Here is a 27,681-nt window from a genome sequence, read left to right as displayed (position 1 = left end):
AAATTCTAATAGACTCATGTAAATTATAACTGGTTGTAGATAAAATAAAAGATTAGTTAGAGGTTTAACGATACAATCCTGGTCCTGTCAGGTTTGTTAACGTTCAGCTCGAATGAGATGAGACGTGGAACCTCATCTCAAATGGAACCCGTTGAGCCGTTGAGGTTATTTTCCTGCTTGTTGAGAGAAATTATTATTTGAATGTTTGTTGGTACCAACAGATAGAAAAAAAACTAATAACACTAATAATTCTAAATCTCAATATTTACCGGGTAGAGGTGGTTTTGTGAATTTGCAGGATTCCCAGGTGGCCAATGCAAATTCACCGGTTCGCAGAATAGTCTCGGCAAACACTGCGAACACACTTTAATGAATGTTTTCCACGTCAACAACAAAAAACTCACGACTTGCAGCTGTTCCCCCAACTCCGGTTGTTTTCTTTTAAAAAAAAGAAATGATCCTCTGATGAGTCGAAGCCGGCTCCCAAATGCGACGTGGAAATTAAAACTGAAAGAATCCAAGTGCAGCTTGTTCTGAATACCAATATAGTTTTTAAACAAAGCCCATATAAGTCAGAGCTGGCTTCTTTTAAGGCTTTTTTTTAGATCAGCAGAGAAATGCAGAGACTCTGGATAGACTTCCACCGCACAACATAAACAACACACGGGTTGTCTGTTGTTTCTTTGTGTCACCCAAGCTCCGTATACATTTCAACGGCCTTGCGCTGCTTTGAAACTTTCTCTGCCGTCTGTGTTTGTGTCTCGAAACTTGTCACACATTTGACTCGTGTCCCCTCGGCAGGAGAGCACGTACCACCACCTCCTCTTCCTCCTCCTCCTCGCCGGAGCCAGAGCGGTGTTAGAGAATCAGTGTCACAACATCTTCTTAGCTTCTCAAGAGCAGATTTCAGCCGCCGCCATCTTCGTGTTTAAGATAAAACGGGGGAATAAACGATCTTGGAGGATGATGTTGCAGGGCTGGCGATGGAACAGAAGATCAGACTGCAGCGGAGAACTCCAGGATCTGAGAACGTCTGAGGAGGCGAGCGGGAAGCGTGCATACTAATGCTGTCCTTTGCAATCCTTGTTTGCCTCTCGCTACTTTACATAAGGGTCTTTATCCCGACTTTAGAATCCTCAATCTCCATGGAATAAGGCCTCCTGCACAATCCGCCTGTTTCCCTGTGAGGGGAGCGCTCGCCAGGCAACACACTGATTCTGTGCCGTTAATCCATGACTCCTGTCCGACTCCATTCACCTCCATGTTAACCTGATGGACGTATGTGGAATGCATGGAAGTATTGACGGCACAGTGAGGGTGATAACCAACGGCATATCGACCGGGCTAATTGACTTAGAAACGAGGGAATTATGAAGATAAATGTGAAGTCTGTGGTATATCTGTGTCAGTAGCTGCACATTGTGGCGGTGGTGAGACGGGTTATCTGTCTGGCAAAAGGTGATGAAAACAGATGAAAGTGACTGATTCAGACAGGTCTCTCAGCGTGAGGGGGAGGAGATGGATAAGTTGGTGGGTTTTCACTGACCCACACAGCTGGACGCGGCCTCGGTGATGTGTCGAGATACGCTGCAAAGAGGAAAAAATGTTCATTTCAAGAAGCTCAGGCCGTCAATCTTGTCTTTTTTATTAACGCGGCTCTCACCAAGTTAAGTCCTGAGTTCTTGGAAAAAGAAGCAAGACACACGAGCAGTCTGAGTTACACAAAGTGAGGCCGAGAGGAAAAATTGATCCTTCCAGGAATCCATCGTGTCTGTGGCCCAACTGGTTCGACCTCGACCTGCTGTTCAAACCCTGGTTTGCATCCACACATTACTCTGCTGTGCATTGAGGGATTATTATTATGAACATGTCCAGTTTGCAACTTTGTCCGACTGAGCCAATGAATTAATTGCTTAATTTTTTTTGTCTTGGTGAGTCATACAAACAATATTTGAAAGAAACATCCCCAATATATTAGCAATTCTTTTCTTTTCTTCTAAATAGAACACCATTCAAAAAGTTTACAATAATATAATACTAAGAAAATGATAAAATACTTTAAAAAGTGAAGCTAGAATCATCATGTTAGGTTTTGTTGCTGATGCAGTGTTCGTTCTACACCTGTTTTTTTGGTCTGTGGAGATGCTGGTTGTAGTTTTCTGTCTGAAACTGTCAAAGTGACTTGCAATAATTGAGCGTTAGCGAGTGAAGACCTGGGGCAGGACTCAGGCTGCAGAACCCTGAGGCTGCACCACCGCTGCTGCACAAAGTGCCGTTCCTACTGTTTATCAAAGTTCAGTGAAGCTGTACGCAGAACCCTGAACTGCAGAATCAGTTTTCCTTGCTGTTCCGCGCTAGTCACCTGTTTATTCAATGTTCGTACAAAATTTGACTCTGAACTTCCTCAGGCCTTTAACAATACACCTGCCACGCGTGGAGCTGATGAGATGAACAGTTTTTGAGATATACAAGTCACATTAGTAGATAAATGAACCCTGATGATGCAACTATGACAACACCAGATATATTTTTCCTTCAGAGCCACAGATTATTCATTATTTCACCATTTCACAGACTGAATATTATCATGAAGGCAGATAACTCTTCTAATTAACAAGAGCAGCACAGGCGAGAAAAGTTTACTTTTGACTGACGAGAAGAATCCAACTGAGTGAAGACCAATGTTCACATTTAGTGAGTTTTTGTCCTCCTCTGAAAACCCTCTGGTGTGTTTTAAACCGGAGAGAACGCGGCACAAAACGATGATATTTGAATGTGAATGTGTAATGTGAAAAGATTGGACTTGACCGCCGCAAAATGCCAAACGGCTGCGTGTAACTGCAGGGCTCACTGTTGGACAGCCAATGTCAAAACACGGCTCCGAGAGGGAAAGTGGGTCAGAAGTCAGCGTGGGACTTCTGTCTAAACACATTCACACCACCACCAACAAAGTGCCTCCAAACAAGTTCCATGATTCCCCAGGAACGTGACGGCAGCGTGGCTCACAGACACGTGTTTGTATCTCGGGCGACATCCACAGTAAACAGTCGCCGGGACACAACAGCTGCTGCTGCTGTTCCTGGCCTGTTCCAAGCCGCCCTGGGGAGCCCGGTGCCAGAACGGGTTTGGGCTCATCACACACCTCGTTCTGCATTTCAGCAAAGTTTGTTATGGCAGAAATGGGACGTGACAATGAAAAGGCGGGAGAGGAAGTGGAAGTTGCCTCGGGATGAGGCGTCTTTAAAGGGCTCTTTTAATCTCTTCCTTTTTCTAAAGTTAGAAACCTACATGGCTTTTTCTTTTTCTGAAGGTACACGGGCAAAGAGAAATTGCCTCAGAAAAAATTGAGCTTGACTTCATGAAACGAATTCGGAAAAAGACTGCAGACTCATTTTGGAATTCAGAGAGCGTTTGGTTCTCATTCGACACAGAAGTGAAAAAACCTAAAAAGTTCTTGAGGGATAATGACCTCTTGACCTGTCTCCAAATAAGAAGGATGGAGACGGTCTCCAGTTGGCTTCTCGGCGCCGTTTTAAAGAGCTGCCACTCCGCGCTCCCTATTTTATCCGAGCTGTGGAGTGGCTATCGGGTCCGCATGATTGATGGGGTCTCATCTCTCCGGCTGTCACGCTCTCCTGATGAGCAGATACTTTATTGACTGCGTTTTGGGGAGTGTGTCTTGTCTCGCTGCTCCCAGGGAAGTAGAAGCTCTTTTGGGGGAATAGACTCTAAGCGGCGACCTGAGCCCTGATCTTCAAACTGTCGATTCAAGTGTAAGGTCCCATCAGATAAGTTCTTCTGGTCGTTATTAGTCTTGAAGAGCGGCACACTGTCGGTGCCAGATCCTATTGGCAGGGCAGGAAATACTGGAGTTTGAATAATGGCATTAGCTAAGGTGACAACATTAGACATTGATGTTTGCTGTTCATGTTCAGTCATTTTTTTCCCCCATGCACTCGGACTATTTGCTCCATTCTGCTGCCAATAACGTGGAGCTGGTCAGGTTGCAGCGAACATCAATAATTCAAGTTTCTCATGGAAATAAATCCCTTTGACTATGAACACACGTGGAAATGCCCCCAAAAAAATAATATTTCAAACAGAAACAGGACGGATAAGACGTTGGAAAAGTCCAAGCGGATTCCCTGCTGTTGTTTGCTTATCCCCGTTTTGTCCTGTGATATTCATTTTAGGAGAAATATAGAAGAAGAAAGAAAACTATAATCCATAAAGTCTGTCTTTCTGTGCAATAAAGTGATGGCTTTGCGTTTTCACTCCTGAGCTCTGCCGGCGGTATCAGAGGGCAGCCTTCACAAAGAGGAGATTGTACAACACTCAGTTAACAGGCTGCTTAACTAATAGAGGGCAGGTGCTTATCTTGTACATAGAGGATCCTCTGGTCATACTGAACCAGAGCAGAGACATTAGGTCGTAACCTCTGTGTCCAGATGTGTAGTGACCGACCGACTCGAGTGTGGGAACAAGCTCTCGGATGAGGAGCCAGAGGAAATTCACTGAATATGAGACTCGTCCCTTTGTGAGAAACATGCGTGACCCTTTCACCTTCTGTATCTTGCACTGTATAAAGGAGCTTTGTGCAAAACAACCACTTCATTCCACTGAGGGAAGTGGAAATGCTTAGATAACTGGTCCGAAGATCAGAGGGTTGTCGGGGTTGGTGTTAAATCATAACGAGAAGAGGAGACCGGACACAAAACAGCTTAAAGAGTGAGATAGAAATGGTTCCAGGACTTCTGATGGGAAAGATGGTATTGTCCAATACTTCCAGTGAGACCAATGCTGTTTGACCGTGCTCATTGAACACAAAACCCTGACTGGGAGCCAGAGAGGTCGACTCTCTGGGCTTCCATTGTTTCGGTTCCCAGAATGCAAAACGTCGGAAACAAGAAATTAAACGCGGTGATAGCGCTGCAGCATCCAGGCTCGTATGCATATGTCCACAATGACAAACAGAAGCCTGGGCAGAGTGGTTTCAAGATTTATTCAGTACTTTTCTTATTAATACATTGGAGTCAATGTGATTTTGAAAAATGTTGCACGATTATTTTTATGATTTATAAATGAGCTGATGAATCATGCAAGGCTATAGCACACGGCCGACACAATGCACAGACGCATTTATATTACATGAAGCCTGCAGCAGCCATGATGGAGAGCGTCCTTCCCGCAGACGTCCGGGACGGAATGAACTAAACACCAGATGATGCAGTGACGACAGAACACGCCGCCGTTCACGGCCGCTGCATCAGAAATCCTGCGCTAGTTCGACTTTGAACGATGGGAGGAAGGACTTTGCCTGAAAGGTCAGAAGAAGAAGGCCGAGGTTAAGAAGCCGCAGGATGTTTTTCACTTCAGTCATATGGCTCTGTGGCATATTTAATGTTTTTCTATGAAAACTCCTTTAGGCTACGTATTTTGCTGTACATTACGTCGATAAAATACCTAAAATAGAAATAACTTAACATATCAAACACATATAATAGTGATATAAGCTGCGTGGGTGCAGGCTGCCTCGGGGCGTGTGCACCATCTGCATGCATCAGGAGGGATCTGTGGTTGTTTGTGTTTGATATGATTAATATAATAAAACAATAGACAAATGCATTTATTTCAAGCTAAATTGAGTTTTTTCACATGCCCCGTTTATCACTTTACCAAACATGCAGGTTCCCTCTATCGATCAGGCGTGATTCTCAAATCAGTATATAAAGTGGATTTCTTAGTGTTTTTTAAGACATGACATCTTGGAGGATGTGATTTATCAAGTACAAAGATTATTGAAATGGTTCATGCACTTTGGTCCATTTCGATCCGCGTCCTTCCACAAATAAAATCCATGCCATCTTATCATAGCAGTGCTACTGTTTCGGGTCACCATTTTGTTTACGAATGGATTATTGATCAGGGTTTGGTTCCTCACCGGAGGATAAATCCTGTCGTGAGAACGTTTTGATTATTGGAATCTACTTTAATTAGGACTATTGACAGCGTTCACTAATATCTAAAAAAAAACAAAAACACCAGTGATAACCACGTTAAGCCGATAGCTAAGCTGCTTCTGTCACTTTGCCATGATTTGCCTTTTCTACCATCGACTAGAGGGATTTGAGCTGTCAGACGCTAAAGCTTATCTCAAAACAAAGTGATGCAAGAGACAAAAACAGTTAGGAGCGTCTCTCTGGTGAATACTGTGCGGACACAGGGATAACGTTTCTCATGAATATGCCACACTCACACACTCACACACACACACACACACACACAGACACACACACACAGGCAGATATTGCCTGCGTGTGCAGCTGGAAAATGTTAACAAAACATAAATGAGCTGCATGGAGACGAAGAGCACTGCAGACATTTCTCCGCAGGGTTTTGCTCAGTGGAAATGACAACTCGACCACACTGATATGTTGCAGCGGGCAAACGAGAACTATGTAGTCATGGTAACGATGATTGACGTTTGGTTAAAGGGTCGAGGGTTTAGGCACAAAACTTCTTGCTCAGGTTTAGGGGAAGATGATGGTTCTGATGCCATGATATCAATTTGTTCGTTAAAACTTTTGTACGTTTCAATAAACTGTCCAGCTTGTTTGCATAAACTGATTAATCATGTAAATTGAATCATGGAGGCTTAACTGCCCAGTGTCTCCATCCAGTTCCACTTCATGTCCTTTCCTCGGCTCGAGCACGTTGGACATAAACGTCTCTGTGTGTTTTCTTCCTTTTGAATGCCTGGCTCTGGCGTGTCTCTGTTGAATCACCGTTCATTATTTAATCAAATCTGCTGCTGGCAATACAAAATGGAGAATTTCCAGAGCCCAAGTGGAAAAGGGTTTTTGTTAATAGATCGCATCCTTTTTTATCTTTCTGTTAATGTGGTGCTGACTTTGATCCACAGGCACATGAACCATTAGCCATGAAGATGTCGACCTATTATTTTACTCATTGTAGGACATTGTTTTTTTGAATGGCCTTTGTTGCAGGACATTATTTATTCATCAACATACTTGTTACATATTAATCATATAGATATGGATTCAAGCATTTATCTATCTATCTCCTGTAAGTACCCTTTACCAGGAATCTTATCAATTTACAATTATTATCATGTATAATATACATTGAAGTATAGTGAAACCATTAATATATTAATCTTAATAGTGACATTGATGGATTTCAATGCAAACTTGCTTTAGTGCATCACTATCTAGAAACTAGAGTAGAAAAGGCAGACACCTGCACTGAGACATACATATTTCAATAGCACAAGCTGAAAATAGGTCACAAACTCATATCCCCATATTTGTGGACTTTCCTGGGCTTGTGTTATGAAAATCTGAGTTTACGATGTAATAACAGACTCAATGCCTTGTTAAGATGGAGACGTCTTTGCACTCGGCTGCTCCTCTGCCATCAGGGACTGGGATGAACACTAGGGGGCAAGCTTAAGCCTTCCTCTCATGTCCATAGCATATTTGGACAATTAGATCTCTCCCCTCTTCCATCCTCCTCTTTAGACTGTGTGGACGTGTTTGCTCTGCAGTGGCACACGTTGCTCATATTTGTCTTGGTGTGGGCTTGCATGTGCTGAGCCACCCACATTAATCTTAATCCAAAAATAACATTCATCGGGGCTACTTAGCATTCTGATTGAGGCGAGCGGTGTAGACGTCTGGCATCTCGGATTAAAAATGGATTGCATCCCCAAATCTTTCACGCTCTCTCTCTCTCCCCTCCCGCTCACCGTGCCCCCTGCCCCCCCCCCCCCTGTCAAGTCTCTGATGGTGCACGCTGTCTCTTTCGATACGCCCGCTCTCTCTCACCCCATATTCCCCCCTCGCTTGTATCCTCCATGTTGTGGCCCCCTCAGTGTGTGGTGGCCACATTCTCTCTCTCTCTCTCTCTCTCTCTCTCTCTCTCTCTCTGCTCTCGCCCCAGCCCATCATCTCCCTTTATCCCGCCCGCTTTGCCATCGACTCTCTCTTATTGCGCGGCGGCTCCTTTGCAGTGTCTGCCTCAATTTGCATCATTCCTGGGAGCGTGGTGTCAGCTCAGGCCTCCTGATCAAATCCCAGCAGCTGATGACTGCTTTCATCCCGCATTTAGCTGCCTTGCATCCGTGTAACTGCCTCCCGGTTTTTTCCCACAATGCTTTGCTGGTGCGGGAGTGGTACCCGCCTGTGTCTGCTGGTCTGTCTGCTGCGTTTGTCTGTGTGTTGTTGTTGCCGGGGATCAGGGAACAGATGGTGTGCTACGCTTCTCCCTGCAGAGGGTGAGTGCTACAAAGTGCCGCATCATGCAGGATGGGTTTTACTGCAGAACCGACTACCACAGTAGATCCTCTCCGCTGTGTGAGTCTTATCAGCGCTTGTAAATGCCACTATATCATGCTCCACGCTGCTTTATACCGACTCTATGCCTCCCTGCATTCTGTAGCCTTCCATGTTGTTTCTTTAAAAGATTTCTCCTTGCACGCCTTTTTTTAAATATTTAGTCAAGGACCCTCATGATGCCTCGCTAAAAGTTTTTTTTACACCAAATTAAAGCAGCAAGACTGAAAGGATTGTCCTTGACTGTTTCCAATGAATAACTGGTGAAATATTAAAGGCCTTGTTAGGGGACACTTTGTACTACAGTTGCCTGAGATGCACAGTCGTTTGACAGTTCTGTAGAGATTACCAGGTTCAGCAAAACTCCCTAGGCAATGCTGCCGTAGCAAGAAATGTATTTGTAGGAAACCAGCATCAGCGCAAGCATGTAGGCAGCACGGTCCCCAGGGAGGATGAGTGGGCTTGCTATGGATGAAAACTCCCAAGAGGCCTCTCTTTCTGAAATATTAACAAGGTGGATGAATTCATTTCACTTAAAAGACTTAATTCAATTTATGAGCCAATGACGGTTTCTGCTGATATATTGGAAGCACGTGTATGGCAAAGATCGGTTTGTTTGACATAAACATCGCAGCCGCCATAACTCTGCGATGAATTGTGCAGCAGGATCTTTAACTGCTAATGAATCAGTCGTGTTTGGGCCAACGCCAGGCGCTCAGAAGCCAGGATTAAAACTCCGCTCTTGCTGATCATGACAAAAGCCACGGGATTAGTCATTGGAGATAAAGTCAAGGTCCTTGCTCACGCAGCTAATTGAGCCCTTATCTCGGGCCAGCCGGTGATGCCATTAATCATAAATGTCATGTCATGTTCACGCGGAAGTGTGCCGGCTCCGTGAGCATGACGCTACGGCACAGGGCTTTGTTTTCCAAAGCTTTGTGGATAGCGTTTTAAGATGAGCCTATTAGAGGCTTCTGTTAGTTAACGTGGACAAAGGTAATGCAGACACATGCTGATTTATTGCTTTTCTTTCCAAATCTGTGTTCAATTCATTACGATACACAAGCCTCTTGTCTTATTTCTCTGCTGGCTGTATGGTGAGACTAATGAAAATCTGCGGGAGCGTGGTTTTGTTGCTTTCAGCCCGACACAGACCTGCTATTTTCTTGTTTACTCGACTTTACCAGAGGCGCTTCACCATAGATGCAGCCAACAAAAGTGGGAGAGCACACATAATCTATTGTTAACCACTGTTGTTGCTGCACAGCTGCTATTTCTAGATGCCCTGTAGAAATGCACGGGTGTACCTGTGAAGCTGCAGTGACTCTCCCTGCTCTTTGTGTTATCTGCCTCGGAGCTATTTTCCTCTTCGGAAAACCTGTGTGTATAACCGAGCACATGTTGTCTCATGACCTGCGAATGAACGGATTTTCCCCCTGGAGAGCGGCACAAGTTATTTATTGTCTGTAATGCTCCGGCTTCATATCATGCGTAACTTAAATTGCCGGCCCATGATGGCTCCTGAGCTCTGGAGTGTGAGCGCCTGCGTCAGTGTGCACCAGTAAATTAGCATGACGGTGGTGGCCGACTGCGCTGGGAGGAGGTGGTGGAGAGGAGGGTTACAAGCTCAGCAGAGTGATTGAAATCCCTGCTGTCAGGTGATGGCTGCTCAGGTGATGCGGCACAATGCTGGCGTCTGTGTAAGCAGAAAGCAGAGGCCTTCAGATGTTTTCCTACGCGAGGGGATCAAGAGGGATTTGCTTCTGTGCTGTCCGTTTCTTTCTTGTGTTCTCGTGTCGCACGCAGCATAAAATAAATCCTGTTCGCATAATGTGAAAAGGCACATGTGCAAACCAAGAGGAGAGCGGAACATCCGGTCATATATATGAGAACACAACTAAATCAAAAGGATGTTACACTGAAAAGAAGATTCATTTGAAAGACCTTTACATACATGCCAAGTCAGCAATATGTTATTAGCACTGAGTGGAATTTGAGGGTGATTGAGATAACAGGGACCGAGAAGCCTTGACAAAGAGGAAATTGATAAAGGAACCAGAAGAAAGAGTAGAAATATTTCTCCTCCCATTCACTTAAGCATCACTATCTTCTATTCAGGCAGTTAATGATATCATTCTTCGCTGGGTGAAAGCAGATAAGTACATTTAATACATTATAATACATAAAGGGCTTTTTCCATTTCTCATTTACATCTTATTCTCCTTTACATTTTAGAAAGACTCCTTTAGAGAGCTGCAGTTTAGTTGTTAGTTACTATTAGTGACTAGTTAATACTAGTAGCTCCACTTTAACCCCATCAGTAATATGCATAAGTAAGAAAAATGCGAGATGCACGTTTAAATAAATTGGTACAAAAACAGTTTCAACTGTCGTGGTTTGGATTTGACCCGCTCCTTTGTTGAGGATCTTCTCCATTTCACCCCGTCACTATGACATTAATAAAGTTATAAGTGACAACGTATACAAAATGTTGTAACTTTTTTTTGCCGTAGGAATAAAATTTCAGCAGATATTTTTGGGGATACATGCAAATTCACATGTTACAAAGAAAACAAGACAAATCAGGAGACTTAAAGTTAATCAGCTCATCAGTACTATCACCTTCAGGATTTAAGACATGTAAGTAACACCAGGATCTTAACAATGTGCTTCTGCTACTTGAGCACATCTGCCAGCTAATCTCCCTTTTCACTTACCTGCTTCTTGATTGTAATATGCATCAGTACATTCTTGTCCAAGTCTCCTTCGCTCCTGGGATCGGAACCCTTGATGGGACAGATGGTTTCTCACACTCCAGTAAAACTAATTCCTTCCCCCTTTCTCTCGGTGTTAAAACTCCTGGTTAGTTTCTTAACAGGCGTAGAATTTGTGTTTTTTGATGCATGGTGCAGAACATTAAGTCTTAATCAGCCAGCCATGTGTGGACCAGGAGTACCGTTAAAAGCCCTGTAATGCTTTTGTATTATTCAGACATATCAGGCCCATTAGCACAAGCACTAGAAATGGCATTCATATTACAATCCACCACAAGCTCACGAGCCGGAGCTCCAGGGAGAAGGAACAGCTGAAGGATGCAGTTTAAAAATACCAGATTGTTTTTCTCCAGGGCTGGAATGACTCATTACCCAGGCAGCAAAGCAGGAAGTCTTGTCAGTTGGGTCGTCCCACAGTATAGTGACACGCAAATTGCGCTAGCGCATCACTTACAGCGCCACGGTCGTTCTGGGACCAGGGAGCACAACAGCGATACACACATGCATTTGTACACGGCTTTGCATACACACGCACACCTGCGCTGGATTCCAAGGGCATGTTTTTTATTCTTCCCTTTTAGTTTCTGCGACGTAAAGGGGAAAGTCTCAGGTGGCTTCCATATGCTGACGTGTTTATCCCGCCCTCTCATCTCGTGGCTCACTTGTTCGGAAGTAAAGGTGGTCGGGAGATATCCGGACCAACCCACTGCTCAGATACTGCCGTGTGCCACCGTGACGACTTGCCACTACTGGATCTTTACTCCAGGCTTATCTGATGGCTGCTTTGCCATGAAGCCGGCGCTCATACGTCACCAGCTCTCTCTCTCTCTGGATGCAACCCAAGGTGGTGCGAGGGAGATGTTTAAGGGGGTGGGAGGGCATATTGGGGGCGGCCTGGCATGCCACTCAGCCTCGGATCATGCCTCACCTGGGAGATAAAGAGCAGGAATGATGACTTCCCAGCACGAAGTGAGCTCTGGGCCAGCGCTCGACCTTTGCAGTGAAAAAGGTGACTGATCCGTGGAGGCCTCTGATGTAAAGAAGTGCCCTTATCAGGCCAATGGGGAGCGGGAGCAGCAGATAGCAGGCAGGCTGCTGCAAAGACATTTAACTGATTCCGGGCTCGGCTGGATGGCGACGTTACTAATATCTCTCTGTATTCATCCCCTCATGTTCTGTTTTCTGTCCTTTCCTCCTTCCATCCTTCTTATCGGAGCTGCTCTGCAGAAAAATCCATTTTCCTGCAGTAGCCCACTTTGTCTGCTCAGGGTGCGGCAGTACTGAGGCGCGTGGTAAATAATGCACAAGTCATTCTCCTTTCATTCTTCCAAAGGAGGGAGTGCTCACTATAAGATCCTCTTCTAAAGTGAGCTTATTAAACAACCAGGCCGCAGATGCTTCTCTCCCTTCAGAAAAGATAGTGAGTACGTCCCTACCAAAAAGCTGTCTCCCGCAAGCGTCCATTACTCCGTTGCCTCTAACCCTCAGCCATGAAAGTAAAAGACGAAAACCAAACCCCCCCCCCCACACACCACTAAGTGTGCCTCTGCTGTAGTGCGGAGATCCTGCTCCGCAGAGATAATGCAGTCGGGTCATGTCTGATCCCTTGCGGAAAGATAAGATGGCTGACTTGCCTCGTGGATTCTCAAAGTACGTTTTTTACCTTGAAAGTTTTATGGTATTTTACAACAGAAAATATCATAATAAGGGGTCATTTTAGCTTTGTACAGGATTCAAGGTTGATGGAATCCAAGTTGGAAGTTGCGCTTTAGTCATTTTCTACAGTCCTCCGGCTCTCATCTTTTATTTTACTTTATTTATTATTTTACTTATTTAACTTCTGGCCCAGTATGTCCATTTGCAAGAAAAAGATTTCTCTTATTTACCTCCCGTTTGCAACTAAATTTGCTGCGCTGTTTCATTTCCAGTCAAACTGCTGCAAGGCTGTCATTTCTCTTTAAAGCACGGCGGAGAACAGAGACCTTGTAGTGGGCTTGAAGGTCTGTATCCTCCTCTGTGCTTTAGAATATACAGTAAATACGGTTTGAGTCAACAGGCGCTGGCTAAATTCAGTTTCCAAGCTGCGGTTCTCACATGCTTTGGGTGTAAGTGGAAGGTCTAGGGTAGAGAATGAATCAGATGTGTGCGGAGGCGGCTGGAAGATATGAGATCCTATACCTTACTGATGTCAGAAATCCACCTACATGTGCTCCCGGAGAGGACTGCTGCATGCCCCCACAAATGTTTACCGGGTTTTCATTGCACAACAAATCCCAACGTATCCCTCTGACAACACTAATTCTGGAAAAGAGGCCTCTTATAAAATATATATAAAGTTATCTCCAACGTGCTGAGAACACAGCTCTCGTTACAGGGCAGAACAGCAGAAGTAGGCCTCGGTTTATTGGCTCTAATTCATTTGCTTGCAGGGACTGACTCAAAAGATGAAAGGGAGGGAGAGGTTTGTCTTTTTCAGGTCAACATGCCTCCAGGGCTGCCTACACATCCAAAATAGATGGATCTACAAGAAAGCTGGCCAGAAGTAGTTAACGCTTGCACAATGAGCCGCCCGACTTAATTATTTATTTTGTTCTTTTCATTTTCTGCCAGTCTCAGGATGTCCTTCTTTCCTTCTCGTCCTCCTTCCTCCGGCGACTTTCTTTCGCATCCTTGTGGGCACATTTAATCTCTGTCCTCCACCGTGTGTCTCGGTGAGTCATGCACAGGGACCGAAGAAGAGGACTACACAGTGATTGCTTGATGTAATGGATAAGTAATGGCCACCTTGTGAGATGGCACTTTGCAGCATATGAGTTCCGCGAGATGAGGTTATTGAATCTGCCGTAAATATGAGTTGAGAGATTAAACACGCCGCCGTGCTGATTTGATGAGACAGGCCATGTAAATAACAACCACACAACAGCCAGTCACTCACTGCAACCTGCAAACTGGACCCCGCCTCTTTCCCAGTTTATCTCCACCGTTCATCTTCTCCCACGTGAGATCCCATGTTCTTCTGTGTCTCAGACGGCGATCCAGTGGTTCCCTGTCACTCACATGTCATTAAAATGCCCGGCTCTTTCAGGGCCGCACGTCCCACGTGATTCCTCTTTTTTCATCTCCTCCAAATGAGTATTGTGCCATATGTCACGCTGCAGCTGAAACGCTCTGCGGCGAGCAGCACAGATAACAGCTTGCTGAGCACCGTGTTGCATGACATGTCATCTCCTGAGCTCCATCATCCTGTGTGTGAGGATTTATACCATGAAATAAAACCGCAGGGCCTACTTATATAAACAGAAGTGTCCCTATTTGTTCAAAGCACTTCCGGTGATTTACAGGTTATTTACATTAAAGTAATTCTTTTTTTATTGCAGGTTTTATGAAATATTATGTTTAATGTGCAAAAGAGGCATTTTTCTATTATTGTTGTGCTCATTTGGTTTGATTGATATATTTAAACTAGAATGGTGCAGCCCTCTGTAATTCAAAATCCGCCCAGATTGTTTTTGTGTAATTCTTCTTACTAATAGACAAAGGAATGCAGATACAAACATAACCTCCTTAGTGAAGGAGGTAATAAACCCTTTATTGTGTCTATATATTTTCTTTCCATTAGAAGACATTATAAGCGCCCCAAATCCCAAAATGCATGTGCATGGAAAAAGACTAAAATGCTTTTGCATATAGTGTCTCACCTCAAACGTTGTTGTGTTTCTCACTCACAAAAAAAAGAGCGATTAAAATCTAAGTACATATTAAAACCTTCTAAATGTTTAAAAAAAATTAAAACCATTATTTTTTATAAAGTGCAGAATAGATCTGGTTTTCCTGTTCAAAGTAACGCTGCATTAACTGAGAATTATGCATGGCCACTTGCACATGTCAACTCTGAGGTAGGAGAACCATCTGCATACGTGTGTGTTCTCATGACTTAACATACAGGCTTAGTATGCACTGTACCACTTCAGTCAGGACGAGATCAGTGAAGTTTGTCTTTGATATTCTTGCCTGGTCTCACTCTGGCCTCCTGGTTTTTAAGGGGATTGCAGCCAGTCAGTGCTATAGGGGTGGAGGACACGTTACGACAGTAAGAGGCGTCAAGAAGGGTTTGTCTTGTTTGAAGTATTCTCATGCTCATCCGCCCTCAGGCTGCGGATCTACCTGCATCGTTCACTGTATTTTCACATGAATGAGAACAACTGCCCACTCTAAATAACCTGGCTGTGCTGTACAGTGCATTCACCTAAGCACAACCTTGGAATGACTAATGTGTGCGCTGGCAGTTGCTTCTATCCTGAGCACAAAGGCTTTGCAAAGTTAAGTCGAGCCTCCATGTCAAGAACAAAGCAGCAGAGGTGCGGGCGGGGTAGAAATTCTTTGTGGTTTCTCCTGCCACAGCTTCTCTTTCCTACACACACAACTCGACGGTGGCCGGAAAGAGCTCAACCAGTGCAAGTTAAAAAGTTCAACGCTTTGTGAAGTTCAATCACAACTGATTATAAGCAGACTTCAATAACATCACAAAGCATTGAACTACAGCAGGTTCAGCACTTTTTTGGGTCCCCTGGAAACATTTCCCTTGTTGTGTTTTGCAATTTGCAACGCGTTCCTGTATTTGAATGCGTCTGCAAATTGATGAATTTGTTTTTTTAATTTGCAATCTAATTTTCTCTAATCCAACTAAATTAATTACGCACAGGATGAGTAGAATTTGACGTTATTTCTCTCACAGCTCACACAATCACATTCCATCCGGAGCTATAGCTGCTCTACAAGTACCAGTCTGAGAGAGGCCGCTGCAGCACATGTGAATTTTCCTGGTAATGAAGTTATCAGAGTGGATAATGTTTGTATGGACTCTGCTTCCAGGTGTAGAAAAACAGAAGAACCTATTCTGTGTGAGCTCAACTAAGCTCTACAGGACTGACAGGCTGCAGTGACATCAAAACCAGGAACAAACTGTGAAAACAGCCATTACAGCCTGTTCTCTGCTCCGGCCACCTCGCCGTGTGCTCTCATCTCCACGTGCCCAGATATACGAGAGCTGCCTGTGGGCGCCGGCGCCGCTCTCTCCCTCTCCAGCTGACACTTCACATGAGGAGGTGTTAGCATTATCTGAAGCTATCATCCAATATTCACTGGGGCTGTCATCCTTTTTAGATAATACCGCCGTGATTCATTATGCCTCATTTGCCTTCATGCCAGTGCAATTTCACATTGTTGATGTGAGAGCCCCGGAACTGCATGAGAGACCATGACTCAATTTTGGGAGTGGTGAATCATGTTTTTGTTTTTTTAACACCTGAAATGGAAGAATCTCATTCAAAATACACAACACGCTGGGCCTTTGGTGAACATATTCAAATAGGGAGGTGCGCACATGATACACAAAATCCTTTTACTTTTTCCATTGATACCAATTTCACAATTAACATCTGTAAAAAAGATCACAATATTTCCCTAATGTTGACCAAGGGAATCTGAGCATGTACATAGAAAGAGTTTAGTCACGACAAATCATCTGAACATTTGATTGATATGTTCACCATCAAACATTGGTAATTAAAAATTGCAAATTAGTTTAATTCTGGGAGACAGAGTTGCTCAAAATTAACTTAATTTATTCACTGATTAGAGTGAAAACAAGAAATGCGAGTAACTAATGCCGACCTCCAGGTTGGAAGAATATCTGAATATTAGCAAGAAACAAAACAAGGCTCAGGTTTAACCAACAGAGTGGGATTCTGATATAGTTCCTGCTATTTTCTTACTCAAAGGGGGATGGGGACTATGATGATAAACCTCAAACGATATTTTCCCTGGTTCTTCAAAAGAAGTGATTGTTGGACATTATTAGTATTTAGCAGTATTATAGAGTAGTATTCATAAATAAAATATCTTCATATTGTTATATTCCCTCGGACTCTGAACATATATTGATTCATATAAAATTCATTAGATAGATACAGATAACAATACCACAAATTTGAAATTATTAAAACATCAGTTTAACCATTGATATTCACTAGTAGCCAAACCTTTCCTGTATTTACCATAAGACATGTGACTACACTGTAAGCCTGTGTAATTAAAAAAGAAAGAAAAATTGTTTCTTACTCACTTAAACCAGTGAGTATGGATATTTGATATCTGATACTTTGATCTTTTGCTGCATAAATTTCCACACAATCTTCTGAAGCGAACGATGCTATTTATAATAAAAAAGGATATCTTTCTAAAGCGCTGTTAACGCCTTAGCTTAAGTCTGCCTGGAAGCTGAGCTCACACTTGGACACATGAGGCATGTACCTGCAGCGGCTACCATCATTTATCTGCTCTCCAGCCACGAGGAGACAAGATATAAACGTATACACTCTGTTGAACAAAAAAAAAAAAACACCCGGCTGCACCACTGGCAGCCCGGCACTGCACAAAAGCCAAAGTAGGGCATTCAAAATGTTCGCTCTTCTGTGGCTTAAAGAAAACATCTGGACCCCCCCCCCCCCCCCCCCCACACACACACACACACACACACACACACACACACACACACTTGTGCCTGGTGGTGGATGCCTGCATTATTTCAACTGCTTGAATTAAACCTTAATACGTGGTTTCACATGTGGAAATTGCCCATGTCTGTGACACAGGGAGTCTGGAACAAAGCTGGATTTCAGCCATCCTGCAAAAAAACCTCATGGGTAGACTTGACTCCCGACGCCTTCCGGGGAACATTTCACAGTGAGCTGAGCAGCACTGAGGGTGGCTTGGTCCGCTGCCAACTACGCAATCGAATTGTGACGAATGTGCCATTTCTGCCCCTAATCCACTGGCATTATGCCACCGCACCACGATTAATCCACTGCGCTGGCATCTAAGCACACCTAACTCTATTTCAGCCATCTTTAAATTCAACTTACGAGAAAAGAAGCACGTAATTTACAGCGGGGTTGATAGATGGTCACAGGAATCCTGCCCATATACACAGTCACCAGTGTTAGAAGCATCCATCCTATACTTAAAGGGTTGTATATGTCAGAGGGGATTTTACAGTCGTGAGGGGTCCTAAACAGTTAGATAATATTTCCTGAGGCTCTGGAGGAGCTTTGTCACATCTGAAAAATCGCAACCTTGGCTTGTAGTCGACAAATCTGTAACGGGAAACCTGTAGCACAAACTGGCACCGGGTTTGAAAGATATCAATACTCGCGACTGATAGGGTCCTGTTATTGATATTATTGATTTGGAGGAGCAGCATCATTTGTATGTGGAGCGTGGGACCAGTCAGATTATCGACTCTGGCTACTCTCAATGTAAAACATGTCATTTTAAGTGTGAGTACACATGATTCCCACTTATAAAGTATTAATAAGATAAAGTTTGAAAAGTGCAGTCTCCATTTTACAGGCAGAACGTCAGTGTTTAAGAAATCGTTACTGGAAACTTAATGGGGAAACAGCATGTTGCAGCCATTAAAGATTAATTTGAACTATTAGCGTTAATCTCTGCTATTACGTGATTTAAATATCTCACAATCTATTATGTTCTATATAAGCTAATGATCGAGTTCGGAAGTATAGGGAGCTGTCAAAGTGGAGAATAAAGAACTGAATGTGAAGTTGCATAAATTGACTGTGTGAGTACTTCAAAAACTGTAGTTATTGCTGATTATTGGAGATAATCTACTTTGCCAAGTGGCTTTTCACCGCTGAAAGCAGCAAAGATGTTGACGAGCGCCACACGAATCGAAGCCTTCGGGAGTCCAGGGCGTCCGTCGAGGGTCGATGGTAATTTGATGGCAGTTGTTGCAAAGGAGAAACTCTTCACTTCCACTTTCTCCTCCAATCGTTGGCCAGCTGAATGGGGATTCGATCCGACAGCCCTCTGATTGAAAGCTCATTCCCTCACTGTCAGGCTATTGCCACCTCTTGGCCTATTGTTACCGCTGTCACTTCTCAGTAGGGCAGCCAGGCAGCCTATCTGCCTACCGCTGCTACGCAGAGTCAGGTGTATTTACAGGTATTGATCAAATTTCTCTCTGGGACAAAGAGAGACTTCAGTGCATTTAGCCCTCCGTACATGGTCCTTCCCCACACAGCCTGTGTTTTTTCCTTCTGCCAGTCGACTGCTGGTTCCGACAGTTATTCATGAGCCATCTGCTTGGAGTGGTGCTGTGTCAGATGCTCGTGAAACACAACCTCATCTGTCCCCCTGTTCGTCTTCTAATTGTGTCTTCGTCTACACACTGAAGCCGACGCCCCTGCATCTCTCCGTGGTTACAGCCGAGGGATTCCAGCTTGACTCGCCGGTCCATCATGTCCTAAATATCCTGTTTGATCTGATGTGTGCATCTTTATTTAAGACCATAGCATCTGGTTCATCAATGTTGTAAGGACGAGCAAGAATCTGCCTTCTCCCGCTCGTCTATGTGTGTGTGTGTCTGTGTGTGTATGTGTTTGGTTTGCTTGTGTGTGTGAGCCTTATTCATGGCGTTCTTGGAAGTGGGTTGAAAATATGGCACAGAAATATATTTACAATAATAAACCTTAAATCCACTTATGGTAGATTAGTATTTATTCATTACAAACAGAATCGCATCATATAGCTGAGACAGTAATAGGAAATTACTTCAATGTCGGAAAAGTACTTGAACGAACCAGTGAATAAACTTACTTGACCCAGAAGTAAGAATATTTGCACTGAAAACCAAGTAAAGGGAGGAGGGTACCTCTTTTCAACTCTTTGCTCTTTGTGTCAGGGTAAATAATGTTTCTATAAAAGGTCCAATGTGGCTTTTTGATCACAACCTTTCCCGTGTGAATATTCCCCACCGACCAATTCCATCTGCAATTCAATGACTGCTCTTGAAAGTGAAGACCATTTCCTCTTCACAATAAAACTTTCTCCCCAGGCTCAGAAGGGGAAAGAGGTTCAAAGTAAACTTAAATGGAATATTCTCCCGGTCGGCCACGACAAGGTAACCGATACTCCGCGGTTCTCATACACTCGACACAAGTGAAAGTACTGATTTTAGGAAGTACTCCAAAAAGTTAAAGCACAGGGAAAGAGATTCATCAAGACTAACATGAGTAGATGTAATTAGTTGCTTACATCCAGGAGAGTGCGGCATTAAAATCCATCAAAGCCAAAAGTGAAGGCTCGATGAATCACTCGGGATTTGAGGATATCAACTTAATGTCCATTTTCCCTTTTGTTTAAACTTTGTAGCTCTCGACTGTGTCTGTTAGTTTAAGTTGATAAAGTCTCAGGATACATTTTTAATATGTTAAGAAATGATTTGGTAAAGAAATAGTCAGGATTATGTTTTCACCTCGAAACACGGTGGATCCGTTCTGATGCGGATCCGGGTCTGGGAGATCATCCAGGAAATTTGATTTCTTTCTTTCGTCAACATTATGAGATAGGGAGTTTTTCAACATTGAAAGTGCAGATTCAAATAAAAATCAGAACGTAGTGCATTATAATGATGTTTTAAAAGAGGACTGTTGTGCCTCAACTTCGTGCCTTTCTAGTTTGTCAATTCTAATCACCAACCTGGGGCCTGAGCGAAACTATTCTGGTTGAGTGTGATTGAGGAGCGTTTAACTGAGCCACTACCTGCCTGTTTAGGCATTTCACTGGTAGCCGGTAGCTCGGTAGCCATATTGACCACATGTCATATTTGTTTTTTAGTGGGAAATGGTGATGTGCACCAGATGGGAGAGCAGACGGTAGCAGGATAGCCCGGAATTGATGATAGGCTTGAGAGAGGAAACCAATAAACAAAGTCAACATGGACAAAAAACGGCAATATAATGCACTAACCAGCCTGTCCAGCAAAGGTACACAGCAACTACCACGTTATTGTCAAAATGGACTAATTGCCCACTATTGCTCCCAGCATGCAACGTCATTTAAAGCTGAATAAGCTGAAATTCACGGATTCATACCACTGTCACGTCCTGGAAAGTTTGTCTAAGTTATTCATTTCAACATGATATAAAAACAATTTACGTATGCATGGATGGATTCACAGCAGAGACACGACCTTACAGAGAGGGGATCATGGCAATATTAAATGCAGGCCCGCCTCTGAGCAGCACAATAATGCATGATTTCAGAAAGGGGCCAGGAGGTCCCTCTGGAGACCCACCGTGATTCATCTGTGACAGAGACATCACTACCACTCTGGGCCGAGGGGATGAGACTGTCATGTTAGCCGTCCCCGCCCGATCCCCAGCCCTTCAAAGTAAAGCCACCGTGATGAATCGGTGGTCCTCAGAATGTGCTGTCCTGACTTGCCCTCTGTGTTCACTGTGGCTTTCAGTGCACGAGGAATGGTTTAAATGCACGTTGAGTCTTCACAAAAGTTTTGTTTTGAAGTCCAAACAAGCACAGAGGCAGGTCAAGTGATGAGCTGAAAAATAAACGGAACAAAGTGATGCGCACCCACTCATAAAACTCTTTAGTTTGTGCATCTGTGTCCTGCAGCTATTACAAAACGTACCGATACCAATATTTCTGGACATAAGCTGCAGTTGGCTGATATCAGTTATCTTCCACACGGACAGCTTTCAGGCCCAAACAGGTTTCTCTCTTTTTTTTAATTTTCCTTTTTTGACCACGGGACAAAACTTTCCTGAAATCCCCTTGTAATGAAATTCCTTTCTGTGGAGTGTTAAACCGGTTTCACAGCAGGTCTTGCAGATTGTCAAGCCTGAAGCTGGATGAATAAAAATCATATCCTCACCTTCATGGCACCAGCAAGGGACACCAAGAGGCCAATATCCAATTTTTGGTTGAGTACCAATATAACGCCCAATTTAATGCCCTAACCAGACTGTCCGCAGCTATATCATACGAGTTCGGAGGATTTGTTTTGACAGCCAATTTAATTACACAAGCAACGACGCTACATCACCAAAGAATATTGGTCGTATGCAATTCTCCCAGCTGCAGTATTGCATTTTGTCAGCCTCTCAATGTAAATATAAGGGCTTGTCTTGGAGGAGAGGGAGGGGGTTAAATGATGTGCTGTACTCAAAGCTGAAGGGGCCACAGTGTCAGTCAGGAGGAAACAAAGAGGCTTGTCTGCTCTTAAACAGAGCGATGATTGCTATTGTACAATAATATAGCTCTCAAAGGAGAGGCCACTGGCAGGGTCTGACACAGGAAGGCAGTGCTCGGAGCCATGTTTTGACACAGCAGATAGCGGAAGATTAAGTGTTGAAACCAAAGCTGGCAGAAGACGATAAGGAACGGATTTCTTTTTTTCCCCCTCCCGCCTCACAACCTTGTTGTATTTTAAGATATTAAAGTTTCTGTCAACAGCTATTAGGACAAACGGCCAAACATGAGTTGCTTTTGGTGTAATCTTTGCTATATGATTTAGATCTGAAGCAAAGACAACAAAGTAGCGCTGAAAATAAAAGTGCACGACCCAGCATTGTTGGCTGCCAAATCGATAGCGTGAACACAATTCTCACGTCAGCTGTATATGCTGTAGATACAGGACAAGTCTCCAGAGTGGAAGGTGAGAGGTCTCACTGTGGAGCCAAGCAGAGGTTACTCAGAAATGTGAGAATGACAGAGTGGAATCGTAGAGAGATTCCAGATTGATGTTTTCAACGCACTGTATGGTAATGCAATCAGCCCAGTGCAGATGTGAAGGCTGCTGTTAGAGAGCAAAAAATAATTGGGATAGAGATGATGACATTGTGGGTCTCGTGGTGTCATTCAGCAGATGCTAACAAAGACAAGACCTATTATGCCGAGAGCTGAGAAAACCAGGCTTTGACATGCAACGCGTGGATGGAAATAGCCCGTTAATGAATAGACAGCAGAGGAGGGGGAGAATGAAGATGGCAGAGGAGATACGCCAAGCGTGCTGTGCGATAAAATATTGCTATTGTTAGGCAGTGCTGAGGGAAAAGTGCTACGATGCAGAAAGAGGGGAAAGTCTTGACAGCTTTCCGGTGGCAGTCTGACGGCTGAGCAGGGAGATTGGAGGGAAAGTGCAGCAGAGGGCTGCTGTCAGGCCACACCAGTGCTCCGTTTAACAAGGTCCAGAGATGAGCTGCACCGAAACATATTGCAGGGGAATGAGAGGAGGGAGAGTGGGGATGGAGGACGGGCTGAGTAAGGCTCATGCATTTTTCCAGACACTCACTGTACCTGTCATGACCGCGAGTCTGGGATTCCTCACATGTGCATGAGAGCAGAGATTGGAAATCCTCAGTAAGAACAAGAGCTGCAGAGGATTTGGAGATTTGGAGGTGAACCTGCAGTTATATGCTGATACCAGACATTCCTGTGACACTGACACTTGCATCTCTATGTGAAGGAAGGAGCCCCAGTCGATGCTCTTCATTCAGCTGCACCCACAGCAGTGTAATGTCAGAAGTGATAATTCACATGTAGCGATCCAGCCCATTTCACTTGTGATGTGGTGCAGAAAGCTGATATGAGCCACGGGCAGAGGACAGGGAGAAATAATTAATGCGAGCAAATGCGGAATACGCCTTATTTTAAACATGGACGCCTTGAGGGCAAGAATCCTACATGCCTCTCTCTGAGTGCTACCACACCTCTTGTATATCTCATCTTCATGCTGCACTTAGGAAAAAATGCTTCAGTCTTAACTGTGCAGTGGAAACTCTAGCAGGGCCTCGGTAACCCTCTTTCCACCCCGGCCCCAGGCATCAATCTCTTAGCCTGGCATGAAAGCTTATCTCCCAGCGCCAGGCTAAATGTCAAACTCAGGAACGCTGAAACACCATTAGTTATGTTCGCCCTATTAGTGCAAGCTAATTCCACATAAAAGCCACCCACCCAATTTTAATTGAGTCTGGATCTACAGGGCTCTCTTTGGCTGTTTGGGATTTCTTGTCAGCAGAGAACGCTGGGGGAGGAAATACATCCCCAAATCCCCCCCAAAAAACATCTCTGTTAAAATACATGCTGAATCACTGTGAAGATACTATTTTGTAATGCGCTTAAATTTACACTTGATGTAAGGGAATGTTACCATATGTGCAGTGTCAATTTGGATAGCTGTACCCACCTGCTTTATATCAGGCTAATTATTGTGTTTGTACCTATTATTACACGTTTGTGTGTAAAAAGTATTAAAATTGTAACTCAGCATTCACCAACTTACCAACTACTCTTGTTTTCTGTCTCTTCAGGGGGGAGACTTCTGTTCCTGGTGATGTGGCTGCACCTTGTGCCTCAAACTGACAGCTGCCCTGCCAAGTGTGTATGCTACAGTGAGCCCAAGCCCACAGTGGCATGCCAGCAACAAGGACTGTTTTCCATCCCCACTGAGATCCCTGTGCGGAGCCAGCGGATATTCCTCCAGACCAACAAGCTAACGGTGGTGCGATCCACCAGCTTCAGCTCTTGCCACAATCTCACTGTCCTCTGGATGTACTCCAACAACATCAGCTACATTGAGGCTGGGGCCTTCTTTGGCCTGGAAAAACTGGAGGAACTGGACATAGGAGACAACAGCAACCTACGCACGATCAGCCCTACGGCCTTTCGGGGCTTAACTAAGCTGCACACCCTCCACCTGCACAGGTGTGGCCTGTCAGAACTCCCTATTGGGGTTTTCCGAGGAATGTTTTCCCTACAGTACCTTTACCTGCAGGATAATAACATTCTTACCCTGCATGATGACACTTTTCTGGACCTTGCCAACCTCACTTATCTCTACCTGCACAATAACAAGATCAAGATAGTAACGGACAACATGTTACGAGGCTTACTCAATCTGGATAGGCTACTGCTACATGCGAATCGGGTTATCTTTGTACAACCCAGGGCTTTTACTGATCTTGGAAAGCTGAAATCCCTGTTTTTGTTTTTTAACAATCTTACCATCCTGTCAGGGGAGACCATGGACCCGCTGGTGTCCCTCCAGTATTTGCGTTTAAATGGTAACCAGTGGATCTGCGACTGCCGGGCGAGGACCTTGTGGGAGTGGTTCAAGCGTTTCAAAGGTTCCAGCTCTGAGTTGGAGTGCAACGTTCCCGATTTCCTGGCAGGAAAAGACTTGGCACGTCTGAAAAGTGAGGACTTGGAGGGGTGTGTGGAAATGCCTCAAATCCAGACCAGTCTCTTCAGCTCCAAGGCACAGTCTGGGAAATTTCCCTCCACTGAAAATCCTCTGGGAGAAACCATTCCCAGGTGTTGTCTCGGAGATAATGACAAGTCCTCTATCCTGTCTGGCAAGAGCCGCCAAATCACTAACAACCCCCTGAAGGAAAAGGAGAACATGTCCAAGACTAAATATAAAGAGCCAGAACGAACAAAAAATGAGACCCAGAACAAGCAGAATGATGGTCCGCTGGGAACCTTGTCCAACACCCTGGACGAGTCCTTGGAAAATCTCAACCCAGAGCTCATAGACAATACGGAATCATCTACAGCGTCAAACAAAAAGAAAAAGAAGTGTTCCAAAAAGCCAAAGTCAGACACCCTCTGCATCAAGGGCCGGGGCGCCACTCTACAAGTTCTTCACTTTCTCTTCATTCCCGCGATCTGGATATCTCTAGCCATGTCTTAGGACTCCCGGTCTCACTCTGAATACAGGACTCAAGATTGTTGATGCTCATGACAATGATACGAAAGATGCAGTGACATCTACAACAGGCAGTGACTGAAAAGCAAGGAGTCTTGATGGCCCGTCGCGGATGAGGACAAACGAATAACAAAGACGCTAGAGTACATTTAACAAAATGGATGCCTTTACAGAACTCTACAGATCCAATGTATATAATGAATTGGTGCCCAAAATTGTTTGTTCTCTATGTACTTTACTGTTCTGTGTCTAAGCTACACTTTTTCGGAGACTCCTCCCTTTCTCCCTCCCAAAAGCTTTTGCTGCTTAGACAGAACACCGGACGACTAAAAGAGGAAACAAAAGAAAAAGACGAAAACAAAAAAAATACAAGTATAGGAAAACAGAGCGCACACAAAGAATGTTGGGTCGGTTTAATGAACATAAACGATCCCCCCCCCCCCCCCCCCATTATTTATTCAAAGTGATGCATTTGTTGGGTAATGTTATGTTTTTTATGTTTATAAAAACAAATGTTTTACCTCCCCCAAGTTTCAGTTCTATTTTCATGACAGAAAGGGTATATGGGGAGCATTTACTGAATTAAATGCTGTTGGTTTGTTTATGGAGATTGCAAAGGAACCATAGATATGCATTTTATTTTACTTGTGTACAAGTATGAATATATTATGAATAAAAGTTCTTATTTCGTAGATCATGTTGATTTTGTGTGGTATTTCGGAGGAAGACGTGGACTTAACAGCTTCTCAGTTGGGAATTTTTGCAGCAGATTTAACGGTTGGGGTTATACAGGATATCGCTTTTTCAGTTTTTCTTTCCTCTTGGGAGTTATAGGTTTCATTTCGGGAATGTAAAAAGTCCCAAGTGGGCCGTGTTTTATCGGAAGGGGGGGGCTAAAACCAAGTGTTTCAGACAGAGGCTGAAAAGAGGAGCAGCAGCGATGGACAGACAGTAGGAGGAAAGCTGCGAGCATGTAAACCTTTTCCAGTCATAACACAAAATATTAGAATTACAAACCTGAAGAGACGTAAAGATATTGTATTACTTGTGTCAGACCTACGAATATCAGCTAGTATCACATTACTGATTAATGAAAATAATAATTGGTTGCTGCCTAAGAACCTCACGAAAACTACACCTTTGAGTTAGTTCTACTAATATTTGCAGCTCATCAGAATCCATCCTTTGCTGGTGTACCGTTTTTAATGAGGTGAGGAAAAACTGCATTTGAGGGACACTTTTAATTTTAAAACCGTGAAATTGCTCTAAATAATTACCAACATGCACCTGAATTTAATTATATTTTGTCCCTCTCACCACATAAAGGGACAAATAACATTCCTCCTCCTAAGCAGCTGGTGGACCCACTGTGCCATGCTCATTGTTTTTCGGGGATCGTTGGGAGAGTGATGACCGACTGTTTTGTAAAATCTGGCCTCTGTCCAAACCTCAGGCTTTCAGGCTTCGTTTGTTTTCTTCACGCAGCCTCTTCAAGACGTTGGCATGGCAAAGCTCGAGACACTGCAGAGAAAACCTGCGTGAGCTCAGAGGGAGTGAAAGAAGGAGCAGAGAGAAAATTAACCTTCCATCGATACACATTTTTGAACTTCTCACCTCCGACTTTTCAACAGTTGCAGCCACCTGTTCCGACTTTGATGTTAAACTGGTCAGGAAACCGTCGGGTTTAAGAAGAACTCACATGGGAATTAAATTAACCGGCCTCTGTTTTATCATCAGCAGTTACAGCCTCTATTTTCCCTGTACAACCTCCTCAGGCTTTTTGAAAGATCAAACAAAATCAATGAGTATGTGATAATATGCAATTTAAAACAAGGTTAACATCAACAGCCAGCCACGCAGTTTATATTTATTTTTTCATATTAAAGCGACTGTTGCACAGGCAGCATGATGACGTTGAAATGAAATGCCCCAGGCAGCTTCACAACATTCAGCATACCATTAGACC

General features: G+C 44.0%; 1 protein-coding gene across 1 annotated transcript in view; it reads left to right on the top strand.

The window, feature by feature from the left end:
• Positions 1-26,097, top strand: part of rtn4r (reticulon 4 receptor) — a 42,805-nt gene extending 16,708 nt beyond the window's left edge. Inside the window, exon 2 of the mRNA XM_061072087.1 lies at positions 24,319-26,097. Within this exon, the coding sequence (XP_060928070.1) occupies positions 24,319-25,700 (1,382 nt within the window). The 3' untranslated portion in view covers positions 25,701-26,097. The remainder of the gene's footprint in view (positions 1-24,318) is intronic.
• The last annotated feature ends 1,584 nt before the right edge of the window (positions 26,098-27,681 follow it).

Source organism: Limanda limanda, chromosome 5 (genome assembly GCF_963576545.1).
Source record: "Limanda limanda chromosome 5, fLimLim1.1, whole genome shotgun sequence".
Classification (NCBI taxonomy): domain Eukaryota; kingdom Metazoa; phylum Chordata; class Actinopteri; order Pleuronectiformes; family Pleuronectidae; genus Limanda; species Limanda limanda.
This window is presented reverse-complemented; position numbering and strand designations above follow the sequence as displayed.